The 19,527-nt window shown below is 43.2% G+C and overlaps 2 protein-coding genes across 5 annotated transcripts; one reads left to right on the top strand and one right to left on the bottom strand.

Moving 5' to 3' along the window:
- Positions 1 to 124: 124 nt before the first annotated feature.
- On the top strand, positions 125 to 7,797 carry LOC135341873 (probable serine/threonine-protein kinase DDB_G0282963). Of its 4 annotated transcripts, XM_064538552.1 has the most exons (19): positions 125 to 562; positions 718 to 818; positions 869 to 954; positions 1,137 to 1,688; positions 1,783 to 2,019; positions 2,595 to 2,812; positions 2,925 to 3,148; positions 3,342 to 3,426; positions 3,509 to 3,709; positions 4,451 to 4,525; positions 4,703 to 4,842; positions 5,047 to 5,260; positions 5,577 to 5,644; positions 5,771 to 5,918; positions 6,024 to 6,116; positions 6,186 to 6,299; positions 6,528 to 6,613; positions 6,996 to 7,107; positions 7,470 to 7,797. In XM_064538552.1, the coding sequence occupies exons 3-19, from the start codon at positions 912 to 914 to the stop codon at positions 7,542 to 7,544; spliced, it is 2,685 nt and encodes an 894-aa protein (XP_064394622.1). In that variant the 5' UTR covers positions 125 to 562; positions 718 to 818; positions 869 to 911; the 3' UTR covers positions 7,545 to 7,797. The 4 variants fall into 4 exon arrangements, with proteins under 4 accessions (XP_064394622.1, XP_064394620.1, XP_064394621.1 ...); XM_064538550.1 differs by having other exon boundaries at positions 718 to 954; XM_064538551.1 differs by having other exon boundaries at positions 722 to 954.
- A 691-nt stretch (positions 7,798 to 8,488) lies between these two features.
- Positions 8,489 to 19,493, bottom strand: LOC135341876 (uncharacterized). The gene is made up of 5 exons (XM_064538555.1): positions 19,290 to 19,493; positions 18,331 to 18,391; positions 10,931 to 12,610; positions 9,310 to 10,208; positions 8,489 to 8,870 (listed from the first exon to the last, which is right to left on the bottom strand). The coding sequence occupies exons 2-5, from the start codon at positions 18,352 to 18,354 to the stop codon at positions 8,834 to 8,836; spliced, it is 2,640 nt and encodes an 879-aa protein (XP_064394625.1). The 5' UTR covers positions 18,355 to 18,391; positions 19,290 to 19,493; the 3' UTR covers positions 8,489 to 8,833.
- Positions 19,494 to 19,527: the final 34 nt, after the last annotated feature.

Here is a 19,527-nt window from a genome sequence, read left to right on the forward strand (position 1 = left end):
GCTAATGCCTCTCGCCATGTTTTTGCTTTCACTCTAAAGTATTAGAGTGTTATTAGTTTCTATAATGAATTTTATATTAAAGTTAGCTTATCTATATAAAGTCACTGAGAAGAAAAGACTTATTTACATGCATCTATTGTTGTTATTTATTGTATTATGTGGCTTACCAGGACCTCAAGAAAGAAGAAAATTGATTCTTCCAGGATCTGTAGTTCAGTGTATATAATATCTAAGAAGAAAAGACCTGTGTACATGCATATTGTTATCTATATATTGTTATATGGTAGTGTTTTGTGGCTTGATTCTGCCAGGAGGATCTGGATATTATTTTCTCACACGTGGGGAATGAGCGCGCATGCGCATTACATCCATATAGGAATAATTAAAGGGTGTGTCCAATAATGGCTACTGCTAGCTAGCTGTTTTAACAGATATTTTCTGAGTATTGTAGCTAACAAAAAGCTAGCGCTTGAGTGCAAGGCTAACTCATATGTTGAATAGAAAGTTTGTGCGGACAGATGATGCTATGAAAGATCCTGAAGAGACTGCAACAGCCTTCAATGTGAGTCAAACTAGCCATAACTCGAGAAAGAAGCTTTAGTTTGCTAATCCACGAATCAAAATCCAAGAGAACGTGGCTAGAAGCCTATAGAAGCTGTTAGTTTTCGTCGCATTGTAACCGTTGAGCAGTTATAGCTGGAATACACACACACACAGACAGACAGACAGACACACACACAGTCAGCTTTACCGTATCCCTCGTGCGGCTACGCCTCGAGGCATAATTAAGGAAGTGGTATAAGCTCAAGCGGATGTGGGTAAAACTTACAGTCCAGCAAGGTTGCTAATTAATATATTTCATTTATAGTAGCACTGCTCAGCAAGAAGGTTCATTTGCAAGACATTAAATTATGGAATTATCTGCTGTGTTGAGTCTTGCACTGATTCATGTTTGTAAGTGATTACTCACCAATAGCTCTAACTCCTCACCAATAGCTCTAACTCCTCACCAATAGCTAGCTATAATACCTGTTCTATCTGTTCTATGTGCAGCATTAGTATTACAATAATAGGTAGCTAGCTTTATCCAGTATCAACATTAGTAGTAGCTATTGATCTATTTCCCATTCCCACAGGTGTTGTGAGTGCAGCACGGTCTGTCGAGAATCTGCCACCGTACGACAACATTGTTGAGCTCACTGATCTCTACAAAGATAGTCTGCGTGTGCAGGAATCTGAGGATAGATTCTTCCCTTCTATTCGATTCACACACAATGGCAGTATAATCGGCTGGCGGTTTCCAGCCGCCCCCGGAAATGGACGAGTGGAACCAGTTCTAAGTATTCTAAGGCTCATTTCAGGAACTACATACAATCGTACGCAGCGAATCCCAATCAGTACTTGCACCGTGCGGATGTATCAGCTGAGCAATGGTGTAAATGTGGAACTTCACGAGTCTGGACCACTAGAGCCAGTACCATTCAAAGAGGGGGATATTCTCGGTCTGCATCTGAGGAACAGCAATGCCCACTTTGTACCCTACCTGTACGACAGTGCATTGGAGGGAGGTCAGACACTCGTGAGCTATATCCTCGCCAGGCAAGCAATACGCAACAATGAGGTTACCCTTGATAATCTTCCCACTGATACACGACAACCACTGTTCGGACTAGCAACTTGTAACTCAAGTAAGTAGTAGCAGCAGTGTGTATAGCAGTATGTGTAGCAATACTAGAATGCTTAATAATAATTATAATTATATGAACATTTTCTATTCTACAGGTGTGGAAAATGTGAACGACAGTATGTACTGTAACGGGAAAACTCTATTCAACAACTCTACATGTATTGAGTTGTCTCCATCAGATTCCCCACCAAGCTCAGAGTTCCTCGTGACTGTCATCACCGTGCCGATCCTGGGAGTGCTCTTACTACTCGTGGTGGGCATGGTGCTGGTCGTGTGTCTCTGTATCTGCTCTGTCCGAGCCAGCAAGAAGAGACAGCACTCTATGTACAATGGTGAGTTGTTGTCAGTAATTAGGGCCCCATATGCTTGCTGGTTTGTGGTGCCTTGTGGGGGGTAAAGGACAAATTGGTGTGGTTGACCACATCCAGTGTTCCTAAGGAACTATTTCCTTGTTTCCTTTAATGCTGTCTATGAGGAAAACTTCCCACTAGTGAAAAAGGCTTTACTGCACTAGTGTTGTTTACACCCTAAGGGAAATATAGTGGTTATCAGTACGTTTATTATGTTGCAATCGAATCTGCTATGCCTCCCCGTGTCAACATCATGTGCTGTACGTACAAGTATAAGAGTTGTTATGGGGACTTTAATGTTGGTAGACCATTAAAGCATGCCTGGAATATCTCTGAATTAGTTGTAAGCTATCAAGTTGGACCCTCAGTCATAGCCAGGAACATCTTTTAGACAAAACAAATGCACAAGTATTAAAAAACACACCTTGTTGTCGCAAATAGCAATGCAGCTCCTCCCACTGTCTTCATAAATATGAGGTTGTAATAACGTAAGGTACTCACGGTAAACAGCCTCACTTCTTATAATGTGTCACTTGAACTTGTGTCTTTCTCTGCAGAGGAAGTTGCTATGGATGAGTTGAATGGCACGATATCGACATTCGATGATCTCGGTGATGCTCATGATTATGATGTGGTGAATGTGAAAGAGACCACTCTGCGAGAGGTGGACAATAGCATGTACAAACCTGGCACCACCTCCCCGGGTAGTTACCGGGACGGCAATGGAGCTGTGGCCAACTACGAGGAGCCTGTGCTCTCTCAGTCCCAGGAGAGTGTGAGTTGTGGGGGGGTTACCTGAATGTTGGACAATGCAAGCTATTGGTTATGTGTTTTGAGTCTTAGAGTTGTCTTTAGAGAAATAATCAAACTGTGCTTATGTTTTGCAGTTTGTGCATCTCTACGACAAAACCCATGGTATTGTCTTTGCTGCCGGCACTCCACCCCCTCCGTTTAACCACACCCCCTCTCCACAGTCGTTCCACTCACACCTCCCGCCCACTCCCTCTCCACAGTTTCACCGACCACACTTCCCTCCCACCTCCTCACAACAGTCTGGCTACTACCACTCCCTAGAACGCTCCCTCCAGGATCGTCCCCAGGGATCCCTCAGGTACTGTATTACATTACACAACATGCACTTGATACGCTTGTGTGCACATATTCTCTTTTATTGGTCCCGCACGTTTTAGAGCTATAACAGGCACTAGCCTTGTGACTAGATTCCTCCCACACACTTGCTGTGTGTATACTAAACAGGACGATGATGTATACCTTCAATAATGCTCAAGTGTTAATGACTGCAGCTCTCTGGTGATTCAGACAGTGGCCAGTGAAGGCTCCACTCCCAATGGTTCCCCCCCAAGGTCACAGCACTCCTCCACCCTGCCAGTGAGTTTGCATGTCTTACTAAGCGTGTGATGCTGATGATGCTTTGTTAGCTGTTTAAATGACTGCTTCCATGCATGCACAGGTGGATAGGCGCCTCTCTGTGAGCCCCAAGCCTCGTCATCGCCTGAAGTCCACCCCCAATACCAAAGTCACTGCTTGTATCCTTGGCGACCCGAATCAGTCACATGATCCACTACGCCCACAATCAGAACAGGGGTACGCAAGCCTCAGGGAAAACGGTCACTCATTTAATTTTGAAACTGGAGTGTATGTCCCTACCAAGGTGAGTGCTTATAATTATACTGGCTGGATTTCAAGCATGCAACGCATCAGTAACGTGTTCAGCTAGATATAGACACACATTAAGAGTCTTATTAGCATAAATAAAACAAATGGAATGATTGTGGGTTGAATAACAGTTGGTTTATTAGGTATTGTTGACTGTTGACGATTCCCCAAACTAATTATAATCCCTTTGATCTCAACCCACCCATCCAAGTGGGGGTCACTAGATAAGTAGGTCATTCTATTCGTAGCAGCTGGTTCAAAGCTGTTGATTGCCACTCCTGTGTTGGCAGCTAGGAACACAGCTAGGTCATCTCGCTCTGTGAGCCAGGCCGTACACACTGTGCATTTATACATGTACATAAGTATGTAGATGTCAGGAAACTGCCAAGTAATAATCGTGTGAACTGTGTTTCCTCGTTTAGTGAGGTGCTAGTTCTAACAATTGTGTTGGCACAAGCACTGATTAAGCGCGTATAAGGAACTGGTTAGTGTAACCAGTCTTTGATGTTTAATAGAATGCCATCTTCTGGTGATGTTTATATTGCTCACCATTCCAACTGACCAAGGCAATCCACTCAGCCGTGTATAGTTACCCCAACTTCCCACCTCTCTACTGAGAATATCTCTCCACATGTTGGGTCTGAGTGTTTTGCATGACTGCATGATTCTCTGTTGATCATCCGCTGTGTTATTGTAAATATTGATTGTTACAACCAATTTCAATGTCTACCCACAGAAGCAGATCAACGAGTTGTCTTCCAGTCCAAGAGATTCCCTCTTTGATGACAAGGTATACAACTGCCTCAGTCGGGTGAGCCCAATGTGTGTACAGCTCATTAGCCTTCTTGAAATGGCCTCCTACATACTAAGAGCTAGACTGATTTTGTCCTAGCTTCCAATAAGAAGTACAATTTTAAGAGTTGTTTTAAAGGGTTGCAAGCATTCACTGTGTGTGTGTGTGTGTGTGTGTGTGTGTGTGTGTGTGCAGGGTGACAACAGCCCGTGTGTCAACAACTGGACCTTCTTTGAGGAGATAGACAAGTACTGGAGGCCAGCCTCCAACACAGCCAGCCTCTACCAGCAGCTAGCCAGCAGAAAGTACAGGGAGGTCATTCGGAAACAAATACAGTTAGTTTATGAAAGTAACTACGTGTGTGTGTGTGTACACTCTGTTATGGTGTGAGGTGGTGTGTGGGTTGGCAGTGTGGGTTGCAGTTGGGGAGATTTTTGCTCTTACATTTGCCAATATTTTGTAATAGCACTTTAAGTCAGCAATTGTAGGTAATGCCAACGTACATTAGACCACTAGCTACCCATCCATTTCATTCCCAGGGTGGTGAGTCATCTGGGCTCTGGTGAGTTTGGCACCGTGTGTAAGGGAGTATGGAGCACTGAGCAGGGGGAGATGGAGGTGGCCGTCAAAATGCTCACTGCACGGTCCAACGAGGAGGCCACAGTCAGGTTCCTCCAGGAGGCCGCCATCATGGGGCAGTTCAGACACCCCAACCTCGTCAGACTGCACGGAGTTGTCACTGTCGGAGAACCAGTAAGTTATAGCATAAGCCTGGATCCCTAACCAGGTTATAGCATAAGCCTGGATCACTAACCAGGTTATAGCACAAGCCTGGATCACTAACCAGGTGATAGCATAAGCCTGGATCACTAACCAGGTTATAGCATAAGCCTGGATCACTAACCAGCCTAATGTAGGTATAAAGCTGTGTCTATATAATTGTTGTCCTTCCAAAAACATACTGGTTACATAAATGTGTGTATCTGACAACTACAAGCGCTCAGTCAGCTTTGATGTGTTGGTTTGTTTCCATAACTACATTCTTGATGTGAGTTTCTTGTTAATCCAGGTTATGATAGTGTTGGAGTTGGTCAACAATGGAGACCTCAGGAAATATCTCAAGTCACTCAGATCAAGGTATATACCCCCAGCTGTCAGCTTATACTAGCTACTTTGTTAGTATTCTATACTTTACGTTGTGCATGCATTTGCTAGCTCTGTAGAGTACACTCCACTACTCACACACCCTCACACTCCTCACAGCCAACCAGTGTCGGACACCCTCCCCCAGCAGCTGCTGAGCTTCTCCTCCCAGGTGGCTCTGGGTATGGAGTATTTGGCCAGAAAGGAGTTTGTTCATCGCGACATTGCAGCCAGGAACATACTACTCACGGATGACTTTGTCTGCAAAGTAAGTTATAATACTATACAAGGTGGTGTGATGATCTTTACCAGACTGAGAGAATGTTTAACTGTCTCCACTTAGAACTTGAATAACTCTCGCTCTCCCCCCTAGATTGCAGACTTTGGCCTGTCACGTGACCTGGAAGACGAGGAGTACTACGTCTCCAATGGCGGCAAAATCCCTGTCAAATGGACAGCCCCAGAGGTGAGTTGAGTGGGTGGGGGGGAGATGTCAATCTGACACTACTGTCTATATGCCATTTCTCTCCTGTAGGCGATCCATTATCGCAGATACTCCCCTGCCAGTGATGTGTGGAGCTTTGGAGTCCTCCTCTACGAGATATGGAGTCTGGGCGCATCACCATTCAAGAATAAGTCAGCTGAGGAGGTACGTACATTCGTGCTGTTGTGTCATTTTGCCCGACTCACTCCCCCCACACACACACACACACGTCACACACTCCCTCCCACACACACACTTCCTCCCACACACACACTTCCTCCACACACACTCACACACACACTCCCTCCACACACACACACACACACACACACACACACTCCCTCCCATACGCACACGTCACACACTCCCTCCCACACACACACACACACACAGACTGTGGCACTGGTGGACAGTGGGTATCGATTATCACCGCCTCCGGGCTGCCCCAAGGCTATCTACCAGCTCATGATAGAGTGCTGGTATGTACTAGTCAAGTATAGTTAATTAGTATAGCGGGTTATTGTCGCAGAGTGGACATTTTCTCATATTTTAGAGCATCATGAAAATTAAAACTATGAAATTTTTCTACTGCAATAGATTCAACATCACTATCCTGAGCTGTACGAATACTTGGACATTTGAAAATTCCAACAAAAATTCCCCTCTTATACGATACCTTTTCAGTACTAGAAAGTGGTCACAATTTCTTTGCTACTGACTTCATATCCTTTATCAGACACTTAAAAATGTCCCTATAAGCATTATACCAGGAACCCTACATGGCTTCTGTACCTATGCCGTCTTGCAGTGCCTACCTACATGTGTGACTATAATTATATTTTACTCTCAACCTTTATATAGGCATCCTGATGCTCAAGACAGACTCAGCTTCACAGAGCTGGTGACCAGCTTATCACAGTCTGGGGACACTCTCCTCAGGTGGTCTCAAGAAGACCTCTCCTCTCATCCACAGGTTCGACTGACACACTAGAAATGCATCCCATCATAGCCTACCTAACATTTAAATAGAGCATCTTTGAACGACCATAACTTAGTTCCGCTTGTCTAATAACGTAATTTTATAATTTTCTGAAAGCTCAGAGAAAGGCCTTTAAGATGTATTTTGGGCCTGTTTTTGACAAAATACCATGGGCCATGGTCACTTATCACCCATTCCAAATTTGGGATTTGAGTATACCACCTGAATGGGCTTCTTCCATCAGAATTCCCAAGTTACAGAGCCAACTCTTGCTTTCAAACCTAGAGCACAGGATCTACCTACAGTCATGCATCTATTGTTTCCACCTGTATGTAATGAGAGTGTTTGTTCTGTAGGTGTGTGTGCTGGGCTCTCAGTTGAGTCATGGAGAGCAGCTGTACCCAGAACTACAAAACATGTACAGCTCCTAGCAACATGTGTGTACATGCATTCCATCACTTTTAAACCATTTTTTTTTTAATAATTATTTTACATACACCATCACTTCACTTTTATATTAAACCATTTTTTTATTGAAAGAATTATATGCATGTAATACCACACAATATCATATAGTTTTCGATGCTTTATTGGTGTCCTCTTTCACTAATGTACCTCCCTGTCTTCGGGCAAGATTCTGTAGACAAAATTATCAAATATCATTATGAATGTTCTGTGTGTATGCTACGTTAGACTTGTAAGGCTCGTACCATCTCCTTCTTGCACTTCTTGTAGGCATCGAAATACTGCTGACAAGCGTCTCTATTGTAATTGTTGTCGTCCATACACTTGTAGGATTGTTTGGCCTCCTGGATCCATTGAGGAAACAGAGATAGAGATACAGTGAATTCTATAATGATTATATTATGTTTATAAAACCAACTGTCCAATTAAGTAGATCCAATTAGTGCCATACAATAAAAGAGTAGTTGGCACCTGTAGACAAGGATTAGTTCTTGGGTCATTCCATCTTCCACGATCACCCATCACACTACATTAGCCTAGATTCCAGCATAAAGAATGCGGCCTAGATCGAGACATGCACGTAGCTAACCTCGATACTAAGCCGAGTGTTAGAGAATAAAGTGGCCTAGATCGAGACATGATACTGAAGTCAGTACTGTATCATCTATGGTTACATGCAGCCTAGTCTCGAGGCTAAGATTGAGCTAAAATTGGGAGGAACTTTTCTAACATTAGCAAACCACCAACGTAATTAGGGAGGAGCACATTATATATTTAGCCTGTGCACGCCCCTTTTTTCTTAAAGCCTAAAATAATTTTCTGCCTATTTAACATTCCCCAAGAAATTCCTGCGCCTATTATGTTAAAATTAAAATGTGTGCCTATTAAATCGTCCTTTGCTGTAAGAAACTTTGATTATGACAATATAATGTATACATCTTATATGAAAAATGATTGATTATTTGATTCACACAACAATAATAAAGTCGGAGAATGATCAGGGGGTGATAAATAAGAGATCGAATAAAACCTGGTTGTTGGCTTATTAAAATGATTGGAACACGCACACAAACAGCTATTAAAACTTTATAAATACAAAATTGAAATCGTTTATGCAAAGAAAATATACAATGTAGAAAATTAATAGATGCGCACCTGTTCATGCCACTTGCACATGTTTGGGAGACTGCACACACACACATATCACAAAATTATTAATAAACTTAAAAAAGGGGGGACCCAGTCAGTCTTCAACTTAATGTTTCTTCCCAGACTGTCCCCTCAGCTCGCGTCTGAATGGATAGAGATTAGCGTGATATAATTGCAGTGGTAATATGTGTAATGGATGCATGCCTAGCTGAGGGGGATCGGAATGTCAGAGAGACAAAAGTCTGAAAGAGAAATAGCTCCTTCACCAATACTTGAAAGTGATCTAAATTAGCTAAGTACCAAACAGCTAGACTTGTAATTAACTCAAAGAGAGTATGAATTAAGGAAGCAATGAATAAACTTAACTAATTTGCTAGACAATTAGGCATGTAGAGCACATCTGCCCGCTGTTATAAGTACACTATACACTTGGGCCTAATCAGTCAACAACAGAGCAACAGTGTGGGAGTAAAATGCAGGACCACCTTGTCATCACCACAGAAACTAAGGAATTAGGTAATCAATACTACTAATGGACAGCTAGTGCATGCAGGACAACACCAATACACAATGCGGTCTCACCTTCCAATGCCACCTTCGTCGCTTAGCTCCCTGTCTGAACAGCTGTCTCGGTCGCCACCTGCCTCGGAGTCTGTACTGCTCGAGTTGTTGTGACCCGACAGTGAGACTACCGGGAAACTATCCAACCGACGCACAGAGGAGGAATCAGGTGACATGTGAGCCTCGTCGTCAGGGAGACTCTGCGAGCTGGAGAGGGGTTTGGTTAGGGAGCTTCGTATGCACACCAAAGGTTCCGTGCGGCTATTAGTGGAAGCCATTAACGAACTGGAGGGCATTTCAGCAAACGGTAGAGAAGAGGAGCTGCTCTGAGTAGTGGGGTAGTAAGTGAGCGGGACGTACGAGTTAGGAGCAGTTCTCTGAGGTAGATAAGCATAGCAGTTTGATGCATACAAGCCAGAGCCGGTGGATCCGGACGGAGGGCAATAATGATGAGATCCAACAGAGGGGGTTGTCGAGTAGCCACTGTATGCCGGAGAGTATACGGCTGTTGAAGACAGTCCCGTAGACACACCATAGGTATTGTAATTGGCGTATCCAGGGTAATACGAAGAGTTGTACGCCATTTGTCCAAGTGGGGGTGGATGAGAAAAGTTATTGACTGACATCGCAGGTTTCAGAGGATCGTGGTTTAACGGAACAGTACCAGTGGCATCACCGGAGGCACTGGTTGGTACCTTATCCAGCACAGCGTTAGCGGAGTTCGGGCGCTCGTCAGCAATGGTGACGGCTGGAACCGATAGCTCTGAGAGTGAACTCGAGCGTTTCTTCTCGATGAGTGATTGCGGTGAGAAAGAGGAGGAGTCTGTGCTCATGGCGACACCACTGTCAGGACTGTGTCTGGGGCCAGCAGAGGTGGTCTGGTGGGGACTGCTCACTACAATCTCAGTTGAGCTCTGGGCCTGGGGAGAAAGAAGACAATAACAACCAGAAGAACATCAGATAGGATAAGAAGTACCACAGTACTCCACAGTTTATACAACAACAGGCCTCAGGCCATAATAAAGGTACCATCTACAAATATAAATATTTCCATGATAAGGATATTAAATTCTAGTTACACTTGGTTTCTTACTAAATACCACATTGGCCTCTCCCCTAGTCCACTTATACAGAGGTCAGATACACACTGACTAACAATTGTAAGAAAAACACAACAATACTTGTTTACTTAAGCATATGGTGACCAACCTAATCACATAGAAAGGATGCATGCATGCATGGAATGAGACAGTATGTTACCACATAATATTGCGCATGCAGCATGAACATGATTATACGTCCCCACAAGGGAGAGTCACAAGGAGCCCGTGTGAAAGCAGCCTAGTAGTACATGACCTAGAAATCACGGTTGACACAATAAACTTGGCAAGAAGCAGCCCCCATAAAGTCAATTTAGGAAACACACAATCATACAAGTGAGCAGCATTAGAGTCGCATAATACAAACAAGCATTAAAGGAATCATTCCCTGTGCTCTTCCTATGCTCAATATAAGGAAGCATAGACAGGTGGCTGCAAGGCCAAATGCAATAAGGTGAAACACCCTCTCTAATTGTCTAGCAAATAACACTTGTGGTTAGAATTATAAAAGCTGAGAACAAACACATTATGACTGGGCTAACCTGGGTGACAGATATCTCCTTCTCCATCAGGTTGTTGGAGTTACTAGAGTTTGTGTTGACAGAATGGGTAGGAGCTTGATACACAGTAGAGCTTGGGTAAGAGAATTGTCCTGCGAAACTTGCAGAGTGTGGAAATCCAGGGAAGTGAGGTGGTGCCACAGGTATGGAGTGGGTCACAGAAGAGTGGGCTCGCCTCGTCATCTTTGGTCTGGGGTACGTGTGTTGGAATTGAAATCGCCCTGTTAGATCTTGGAACCGAATGGGATTTGCCTGTGAGGAGTAAGCAAAGACATCGTTCGTGAGAGGAGAGGTCACGAGGGGCGATGGTGAGGGTGAGTAAGCAGTACTACTCTTGGAGCTTCCCAGTGAGGCCAGACCAACCACAGCCAACTGTTCCGACTCACTGAATTCCTCCCACGACTGACGAGAAAGATCCATACTTCCTTCTCCAATCGACTGTTTGCGTAAAAGTCCATTGCTACTTGCGTACATATCAATCCCGTGGTGGTTACGAGCAAGAACAGTGCTTTGAGAGTGGATCCTTCTGCGTTTGTATTCAAAGTCCATTGTTGCTGACTTGCTAGACTCAGTGGACAGACTCCTCTTCACACTAGTACTTGGAGAACGTCTTGGCATAGGTATCAGAGGCGGAGTGGGAGAGTTCAGATGCTTAGAGCACAGTCCACATTTCTGAGATTCTTTCCAGCAATCATCGACTCCACATAATCTCCGCCATTGTTTACCATTGAACTTTTTCTTAACACCTTCTGGGGTAACAATAATTTCTCCTTTCTTAGCTCCTTTGAAGTCCTTTAGTTTCACTCTCGGTCCTCTTGTTGCGGGGTTATAGAAATCAATCTGCGGTTGAGGCATTGTCCCCGCTTGGGACACGAGTGGAGGTAGAACAGCTTGGTTGGCCTGTGGAGACACCGGGAGATTAGAGGAGTGTGCCGCATGTAGAGTGCCGTGGGAGAGGGGCTGGGATGGGGAGGTCGCACAAAACGGTTGCTGGGCAAATTCGACGGATTGTGGAGAATCATTAATCGGCTGCGATGGGACAGGCTCCATATATGATCTTGGTAGAGTGCCCAGTGTCTGCATTGGACCGTAAGTGGGTGTGGGGGAGGATTCTTTTGGACCGTCTGATTGTTGCGAGTGCCTGCACGGAGAAACATCAATTTGATAGACATTTTGTGCCTCGGAGCCATTGGAACAGGGGAGTGAAGCGGAGGGCGCTTCGTACTCTGTGCCGTACATGTTGATCAATCCAGGAGTGCACTTCACAGACTTCATACCAGTTAACATTCTCAAGTTTTGCACGGGATGCCAGGATAACATAGACTGATTGTCTAAAACTCCACACAAATTACTATCCGGCTCAACTTGGTACACTTTTCTACAATGATACTCTTCTGAATCTAAAGATGCTCTTACTAGAACCTTAGTGCCAGGGATTAGTTTATCTTTTGAAGGGTCTTTGTTGAAAACTATCGTTAGATCTTCTCTGTGTGAAAGTGGCTCTTCGTTGTCCGTAGATACTGAGAAGATCAGCGAATATGGTAGAATATTAAGCTTCACTTCAATGAACTGCTGCTGATCAGTTTTTATAATGACTGCCGGCTGGTAAGAGTCCTTCCACCGCACTAGTACCTTGTCACCAACAGAGCAGCTGCTCTTGGTCTGCAAGGAAGAAAAATACAGTGTATATAATTAACACGTGTATATACACAGTATAATTATAGATTCCTTTTGTAAATGCCTGCTGGCCTTCACGCAACATGTACTGTGGTAGATGCATGCATGGATGCAGCAGACAGCATCTGAATCTAGAACATTGCTAAACAACATAACTTATCAGTCTGGCTCAACTACAGTTCTTGCTACAGGGCAGTAATGGCTGTCTAGTCTCAAGCAAATAACTAACATGTGCTTTATACAACACCAATTGACACGTGTGTATACAACTTGGAGCTGAGTAGCTGCAAATCGAGTGTCGATTAACCAGTCGCAAAAAAATGACCTCATAAAAGGGCAGGTGTGTTTTCAGAAAAGGAAGCCTCTGCCATAGTACTACACAGGGTTGTTCCATGGGAGACAGGCTGTGAGGTAAGCTGGCACAGGAAATGTGGCAATACACTGCAATAGCTTATTGTACACAAGAAGAATTGAACACTCCATCCCTCCCTTGATATTCAAGATAGACTCTATAAATTATATAGTATTGCGGAGAGATACCCGAGGTGACGACGACGACGTAATAATCACCGAAATCTCTTAATCTTCACACAACTTTTGATAAGGCCTCTAGCTAAACCAACTACAGCTGAGTCCGAAGCCAATACAAACCAACCACCCACGCACAGCTCGGAGATAACTTCTTGCATGCAAAGTTGAGATAAACCACCAGCCACTAAGGAGCCATAATGCATAACTATGTCCAACACAAAATCTCTTTATACCAACTGTCTACATGCATGTACTACTAATGATGATAGAACAGAAATGAGCATGCACTGATGGTCTACAATAACATACTGACCATACCTAACTCCTTTTATAAGCTGCAGTGCTTACTCCAGTCTCAGTTGTACAACTGCTGCTTACTCCACAGGTAGCTTTACTCACAGCCATTCAAATATACTCCTTTTGTGCAAGTGTAGTGGCCTTTTAACATGCATATTAATGATATTCATATTCAATCACATGCACAAGTATTTCATGGCTTCAATATTGGTCTGAGGGTTTTTGGAAAATAAATGACATTGTACACTAATGGAATGTCTGACATGCAGATGTATCCTTCCTCTTCTGCAATCATTGCTGCATGGGCTAGTGGCATCCATTACCCTCCAGAGATTTCTTCCATCAGTGCTCTACAACACATGCAACTGGCCTAAGTACAGTCATGCATACAGTTGTATCTATATCGACCTCATCAAGCCCACATGCCACAGCACTAGATTACTTCCCCACAGTCCCACACTAGACTCTTTACTAGAATAATTACTAATTATGTGCTGCCTGCATGTCCATCCATCCTTTATGAAAGAAAGTTCAAAAGAGAAGAAGATCTTATTTGGAGAGTAAGTAATGTCAGTGGACAGACAGACCACAGACTGGACTGGAATGCAGGCACCTTCCAAATCAGCTGCCCAGTAAGCTTTAGCAGTGCACCACATCAGGAGAGGAGCAGGCTAAACAGAAGTCAGCTGTGAAATTCCTATGAATTGACACACACACATCACCACAACAACACACAACCAGAGCGGACACTGTCAGCTGCACTGCATTATAATCACTGGCTAGTAGAGTACACGTATCAAACTGAGAAGTTAGAAAGACAAAGAAGAGTAATTACTAGTAACGCATGCAAAATAATCATCAACATAGTAAATTTTATGCTCTAGACAAAATTAAGTATTTGGTAACTTTCAGTTTTTTTTACTGAAGGCCGCTGCTTTACTCCAGAAGCCACCACAGATATGTACGTGCTTAACTCAATTAGCTGATTCTCGTTATAATGCTTCAAGCTATAGGTATGACAGTGACCTCTCATGCATGCAAGGTTGCACGTACATCAATGAATCGAGAACAAGTTTAGAGGGAAATGACGGACACTTGAGCCACTGGTGTTTACTACACATATGCAAACTATGATACCAATGCTAATGACCTGCGTCCAAAATAATCAATTTGTTAATTGACTCAAATCTGGTAATAATGGGAACCAAAATAACATACACAATGGCGTGTAAATTAACAGTTTATAATTATCAGCTAGCTAACTATAGCAAGAGGAAAAGTATTACTGGGTGTATTCAAACAGTTCTAGATACTACTACCGTGGAGTACTTTGATTGAGACAATGAGATGAATTACTTATGAATATCAGTGGACGATAAGACGCTCGCTCATTGTCAACCATTGGTGGCCAGGGACTACCGAACCGTCCAAAAATAGAAATGGTGGTTTCAGGTACGAGATGGGAGCACAATGCATTATGAAAGCTGTGAACTAGACAGCAGGTGCAAGGAAACACTTCAAAGAAGAGCATGTGATCAGTAGCTTGCCATCCACACATCATGTGATCAGTAGCTGAGCCATCCACACATCACTGGTACTGGCTCAAAGTATCGTGCATGCAGCATGTACCATACAAGGGTCTTATTGTTAAAGGTATAATTATATTAACTAGGGATATTCCCAGGGGTGACCAGCAACAGTGCATATTGAAAGTTGGGACACTTGCAAGAAACCTCACAACAACACTACTGCAGGCAAATTGAATAAATGCACACCATCGCGGCTCCACTGACACAATGTGACAAGCAATGACAAGCAATGACAAGTAATGACAAGCAATGCAATGACACATAATTTATTCTGGACAATTAAGCAGCTTACAACTATAGGCATCAGTTCACTATAATAGTTGTATTCACATTGCAAAGTAGACTGAGAGTAGTAGAGCCAGTGTTTGAGATATAGAGAGTAAACAATCAAATGTATCAATTCTTACACAGAACAATAACAGATAATAATTAAGAGCTATGTGCAGTGTGAGCTAATTGATTATAATTCAATTTGAAAACATCAATTTTGCCCAGAAGGAATTGAGTGGGCGTTCAGAACAGAATGCCAGGTTCAGTGGGACTGCCTGTGGTAGCCCTCCCCTCGCAAATGTCATTATTAGGAATGTAGGCAATTATTTGAAGATGAATTAGTTGAGCACTAATGGGTTCTCTTATATCCTAGATACGTGTCGGCATATGTGAGCTAATTTACGAGGCACCTCCCACACGGAAATATATACATAGTGGAGGCCAGAGAGGAATCTTAGCAGCTAGCTTCACTTGTTATAAGGTTACAGGCAGGTAGTTTTAACAATGGGGGATTTAGGTTGAGTAACGCATTGCACAGAACAGGACAGGAGCCTGACCATATTGACCGCCATATTGACCATGGAAACTACCGCAAATTTTGAAAATGCTGGTTGTGGTAACAGCGGCTACACTGTCAAGTCAAACCAAACCAAACCAACGGCAAACCCAACGTACCACCAATGTACCACCAAGCAGTTGGTACACTGGATAATAGTGACCACAGCCCCACAAGTGGTGCAGAGATTGACCACTTACTCTCACCACTGACCTTCCTTATCAAGCCACAAGACTTATCACTCAGTACAACACCAACTGGTTGACACAATGAGCAAAGACGATCATTGTTACCACACCAACTGGTTGACACAATGAGCAAAGACGATCATTGTTACCACCATTAGACTATCAAAATGCTCATTGTGTCCATCTTCCAGTATGGCTAACCACACCAGCCCCAGGGGTCGATGTGGTAACCACTTTGGTACAATGTCTGCCATTGGGAATAGTTCCCCAGTTCAACGCCATTGTTCAAAAATAGGCCATCTGCGGGGACCACCAGTGGCTAGGCAACAATCGATCTTATAGTCCACAGGGACAAGGAGAATATGATTATACACAATTGTTATTGTACTGGACGCATTTAAACAGAATTGTGGGGGGGATGGTTGGTGTCGAGGGTTAACACGAATCCTCGAGCGTGTGCAATGGTCACAGCTCTCACCAGTAAACACAGGAAACCATGCAGCAGCATGCATCATGCAGGACACAGCGCTACCTAACAGGTAGTGAGAGGGGGGGAACCAATGCAGCCATAATCAGGAAATGAACTACATGCTTGTTAGTGAAGTACTCATATACTATTTTCTAAACGGACGTAGCAATTATGGACATGCAACTAGTGCATGCATAAGGTCAATGTATAGCAAGGTCAGTAGATGGAGTTACAAGAAGCACACACAGTTAAAGCAAAGGCTACATATCCTAGCTGACAAATGAAGGATCATAACACTTTTGGGCTAGAGACATTCTCAAAGTGTCTTGCGTGGTGGTGGTGTGTTGTGCAATCAAATAATTATAAACCAGTAAGACAGTAGACTCTCACAGTGGACCACTTCCTCTCTATCCCAATACACTACTATCTCTACCCAATCTCATACAATCTCATACAGGGTATAATTTTGCCATGTGCTTGTGTAAACATACCCATAGGCGGTGAGTACATGAAATATATGGGAAAAAAGACCCAAGTTCCATTTGTTATTATCTTATAGTGAACATGATGAGCTACCTTGCTCAGGAATTACCCTAGTGTAGTAAGTCTATTAGCGGCCTTGCAACTTGAAGCCATATTTAGCGAACAGCTGATTGTTTACAGAGAATCTATCACCACGTACCTCACCTAGGCAACACATACCTAGACACCAATTAGCCAGTCTTTCACTGGTATATACTTCAAGGCCTTAAAATATGAAATCATTAGGATTTAAAGTTTTCCTCATAACAACTAATTCATATAATTTATCATAGCTACAAGCCCACATATGTCCGGAAAGGATAACGACATTAGTAACGCAAACCTCTATTACATTAACCTCTACCATAGCTTTGGTAGACCTTCTTTTCGCTGCTGCTTAACTACACATCACATGCATAACCACATGAATACTTAGCCGTAGTCAATAACAATAAAAATCCAATTATCATCACCAGCTGATTCTTCTAAACTCATACTAATGCTGGCAGAATGTAGATCTCCAAAGCATATCATCTTACAAACAAAGAGCTACAAGGAACACATGTGCAACCAAAGTTGGACGCGTGGTCTCTTTGAACAGCTGACAGTTGAAGGACTCAAGTGGTTAAGATAAAGAGAGGCCATCTCCTAATCCTGTACCACAGTCTGGAATGCCAGTGCAGCTTGCTACACCAATAAATACTGAGCAGGTTTCATGCATTTAGTATATGATAGCTAGCTTATTTGCTAATGTACCTAAGCTACCATAATTATTTTATGGTCTTGCATATAATTATTGTAACATGTTACAGGCAAAGCAGGTCACCACAGAACCAGACAGATAGGAGGGGTTGTGACTGGTCAGCTTTGAGATGGTTGCCTATATATATAGGATGTATCTTAGCTCCCATAGTAAATACACTGTAGCTGCTGAGAGTATAGAATGACATACATAGTAAACAAGAGTGTTGTCTCTACTCCTGGAGCATATTAATACTACTCAAGTTAAGTGGATGTAGAGTACAATATATGACACTAATATTATAGTAAACTCAGAATTCGTGTGTTTACTGATGAAAAGTGGTCAATTCTCAACTGTACAACACTTGTATATCTTCATGCAGAAATTATTGGCTAAAATCGTTCGTTGGTTAAAAACAATACTTGGATCTCTCAAATGCATTTGGAAGGAAGACATTATTATACCTCACAAATTAACTACTGTACTGCGAATTCGAATCACAAAACACAACAGAAGCATTTACTTGCACCACCTGGCTCACCTGGCTCTGATTGTTTTCATTCATTCTTCAAGAACCAGTTAGAGCCCCGCAGAGTTCAAGTCTGAATAAAGAGAGCCATACTATAAAGTAATTATGTTCACAGGTTGATGACAAGATACCTGTGTAATCTCTCACATCAGGCCCAATGGCTAATAGTCTAGACACACTATGAGCTAACCAATTCAGTGGTAATATTGACATAATTGCATGTGGTAATTATGCACTTCTGTGGACTGTGTTTGGGACAACCTTCTCACATAGAATGGCTGCATGTACAATAGCGAGGGACATAGGAACCAGGGAAGAAAGGGAACATAGGAACCAGGGAAGAAAGGGCTCTCGATCAGCACTGATTCTTACTAACTATACTAGTTCTGCTATTACAATACTAATACTGAATTAAAGCAGTCCCCCTGTGAATACACCACTGACATAGAAGATTATCTATAATTATAGCCCCGAAATTTTGCTTAAATTATCTTTGCACTTTGCCTTGTCTTGGGGACAAAAGGTGCTTTAATTACCCACAAAGCCTCAGAGGTGTACTATACACGGAGATGTAGCCCAGGGATAGAGTTGTTCTGGTTTCCAGTGTTGAGATAGGCAAGCCACATAGAGGGTGTGCGTGGGCCTCACTCACCACAGGGCTCCACCCAAGGAACCCAACTCCACACTCTATCAAAACCCATAGCTGTCCCAATCTCTCTATCCTAGATCCTATAGGCTATCCTTGTCCACTGCTTCCAAATAATGGGCAAGAATAGTCTCCATGCATTATAATAACTATATCGATGTTGTGTGTTTATACGATCAGCTGATTCTAACCACAGAATCCCAGCAACAGCGCTTAATATCGTTTATAACCATAGTTCCTTACAGTTACTAGGCGAGCACAATAACAGTGCTTGTGTGTAAGCTTGTTGCACTGTGCGGCCAAACCAGACACTTTAGTCACATACCTTTCATGCACATGTATTCTCTCTCTAGCATTTTGATTCCCTCTAACTGATCAGTAGCGACAGTGTCTCCCTGGGTGTGTCCTCGTCCTCTTGCTGGTGTTAGAGAGCATTCAGTACCCCGGTACTCTTGGTGCTTGCTAGCATGTGCATGCGCTATGCAAGCGCTGAAAATAATTCAGTCAAAACAAGTACAAGTGCGAGTGCGATCCTGTCCTAACGTGTCTGCAAACTGCAGCCC

This window comes from Halichondria panicea, chromosome 9 (assembly GCF_963675165.1).
Source record: "Halichondria panicea chromosome 9, odHalPani1.1, whole genome shotgun sequence".
NCBI lineage: Eukaryota > Metazoa > Porifera > Demospongiae > Suberitida > Halichondriidae > Halichondria > Halichondria panicea.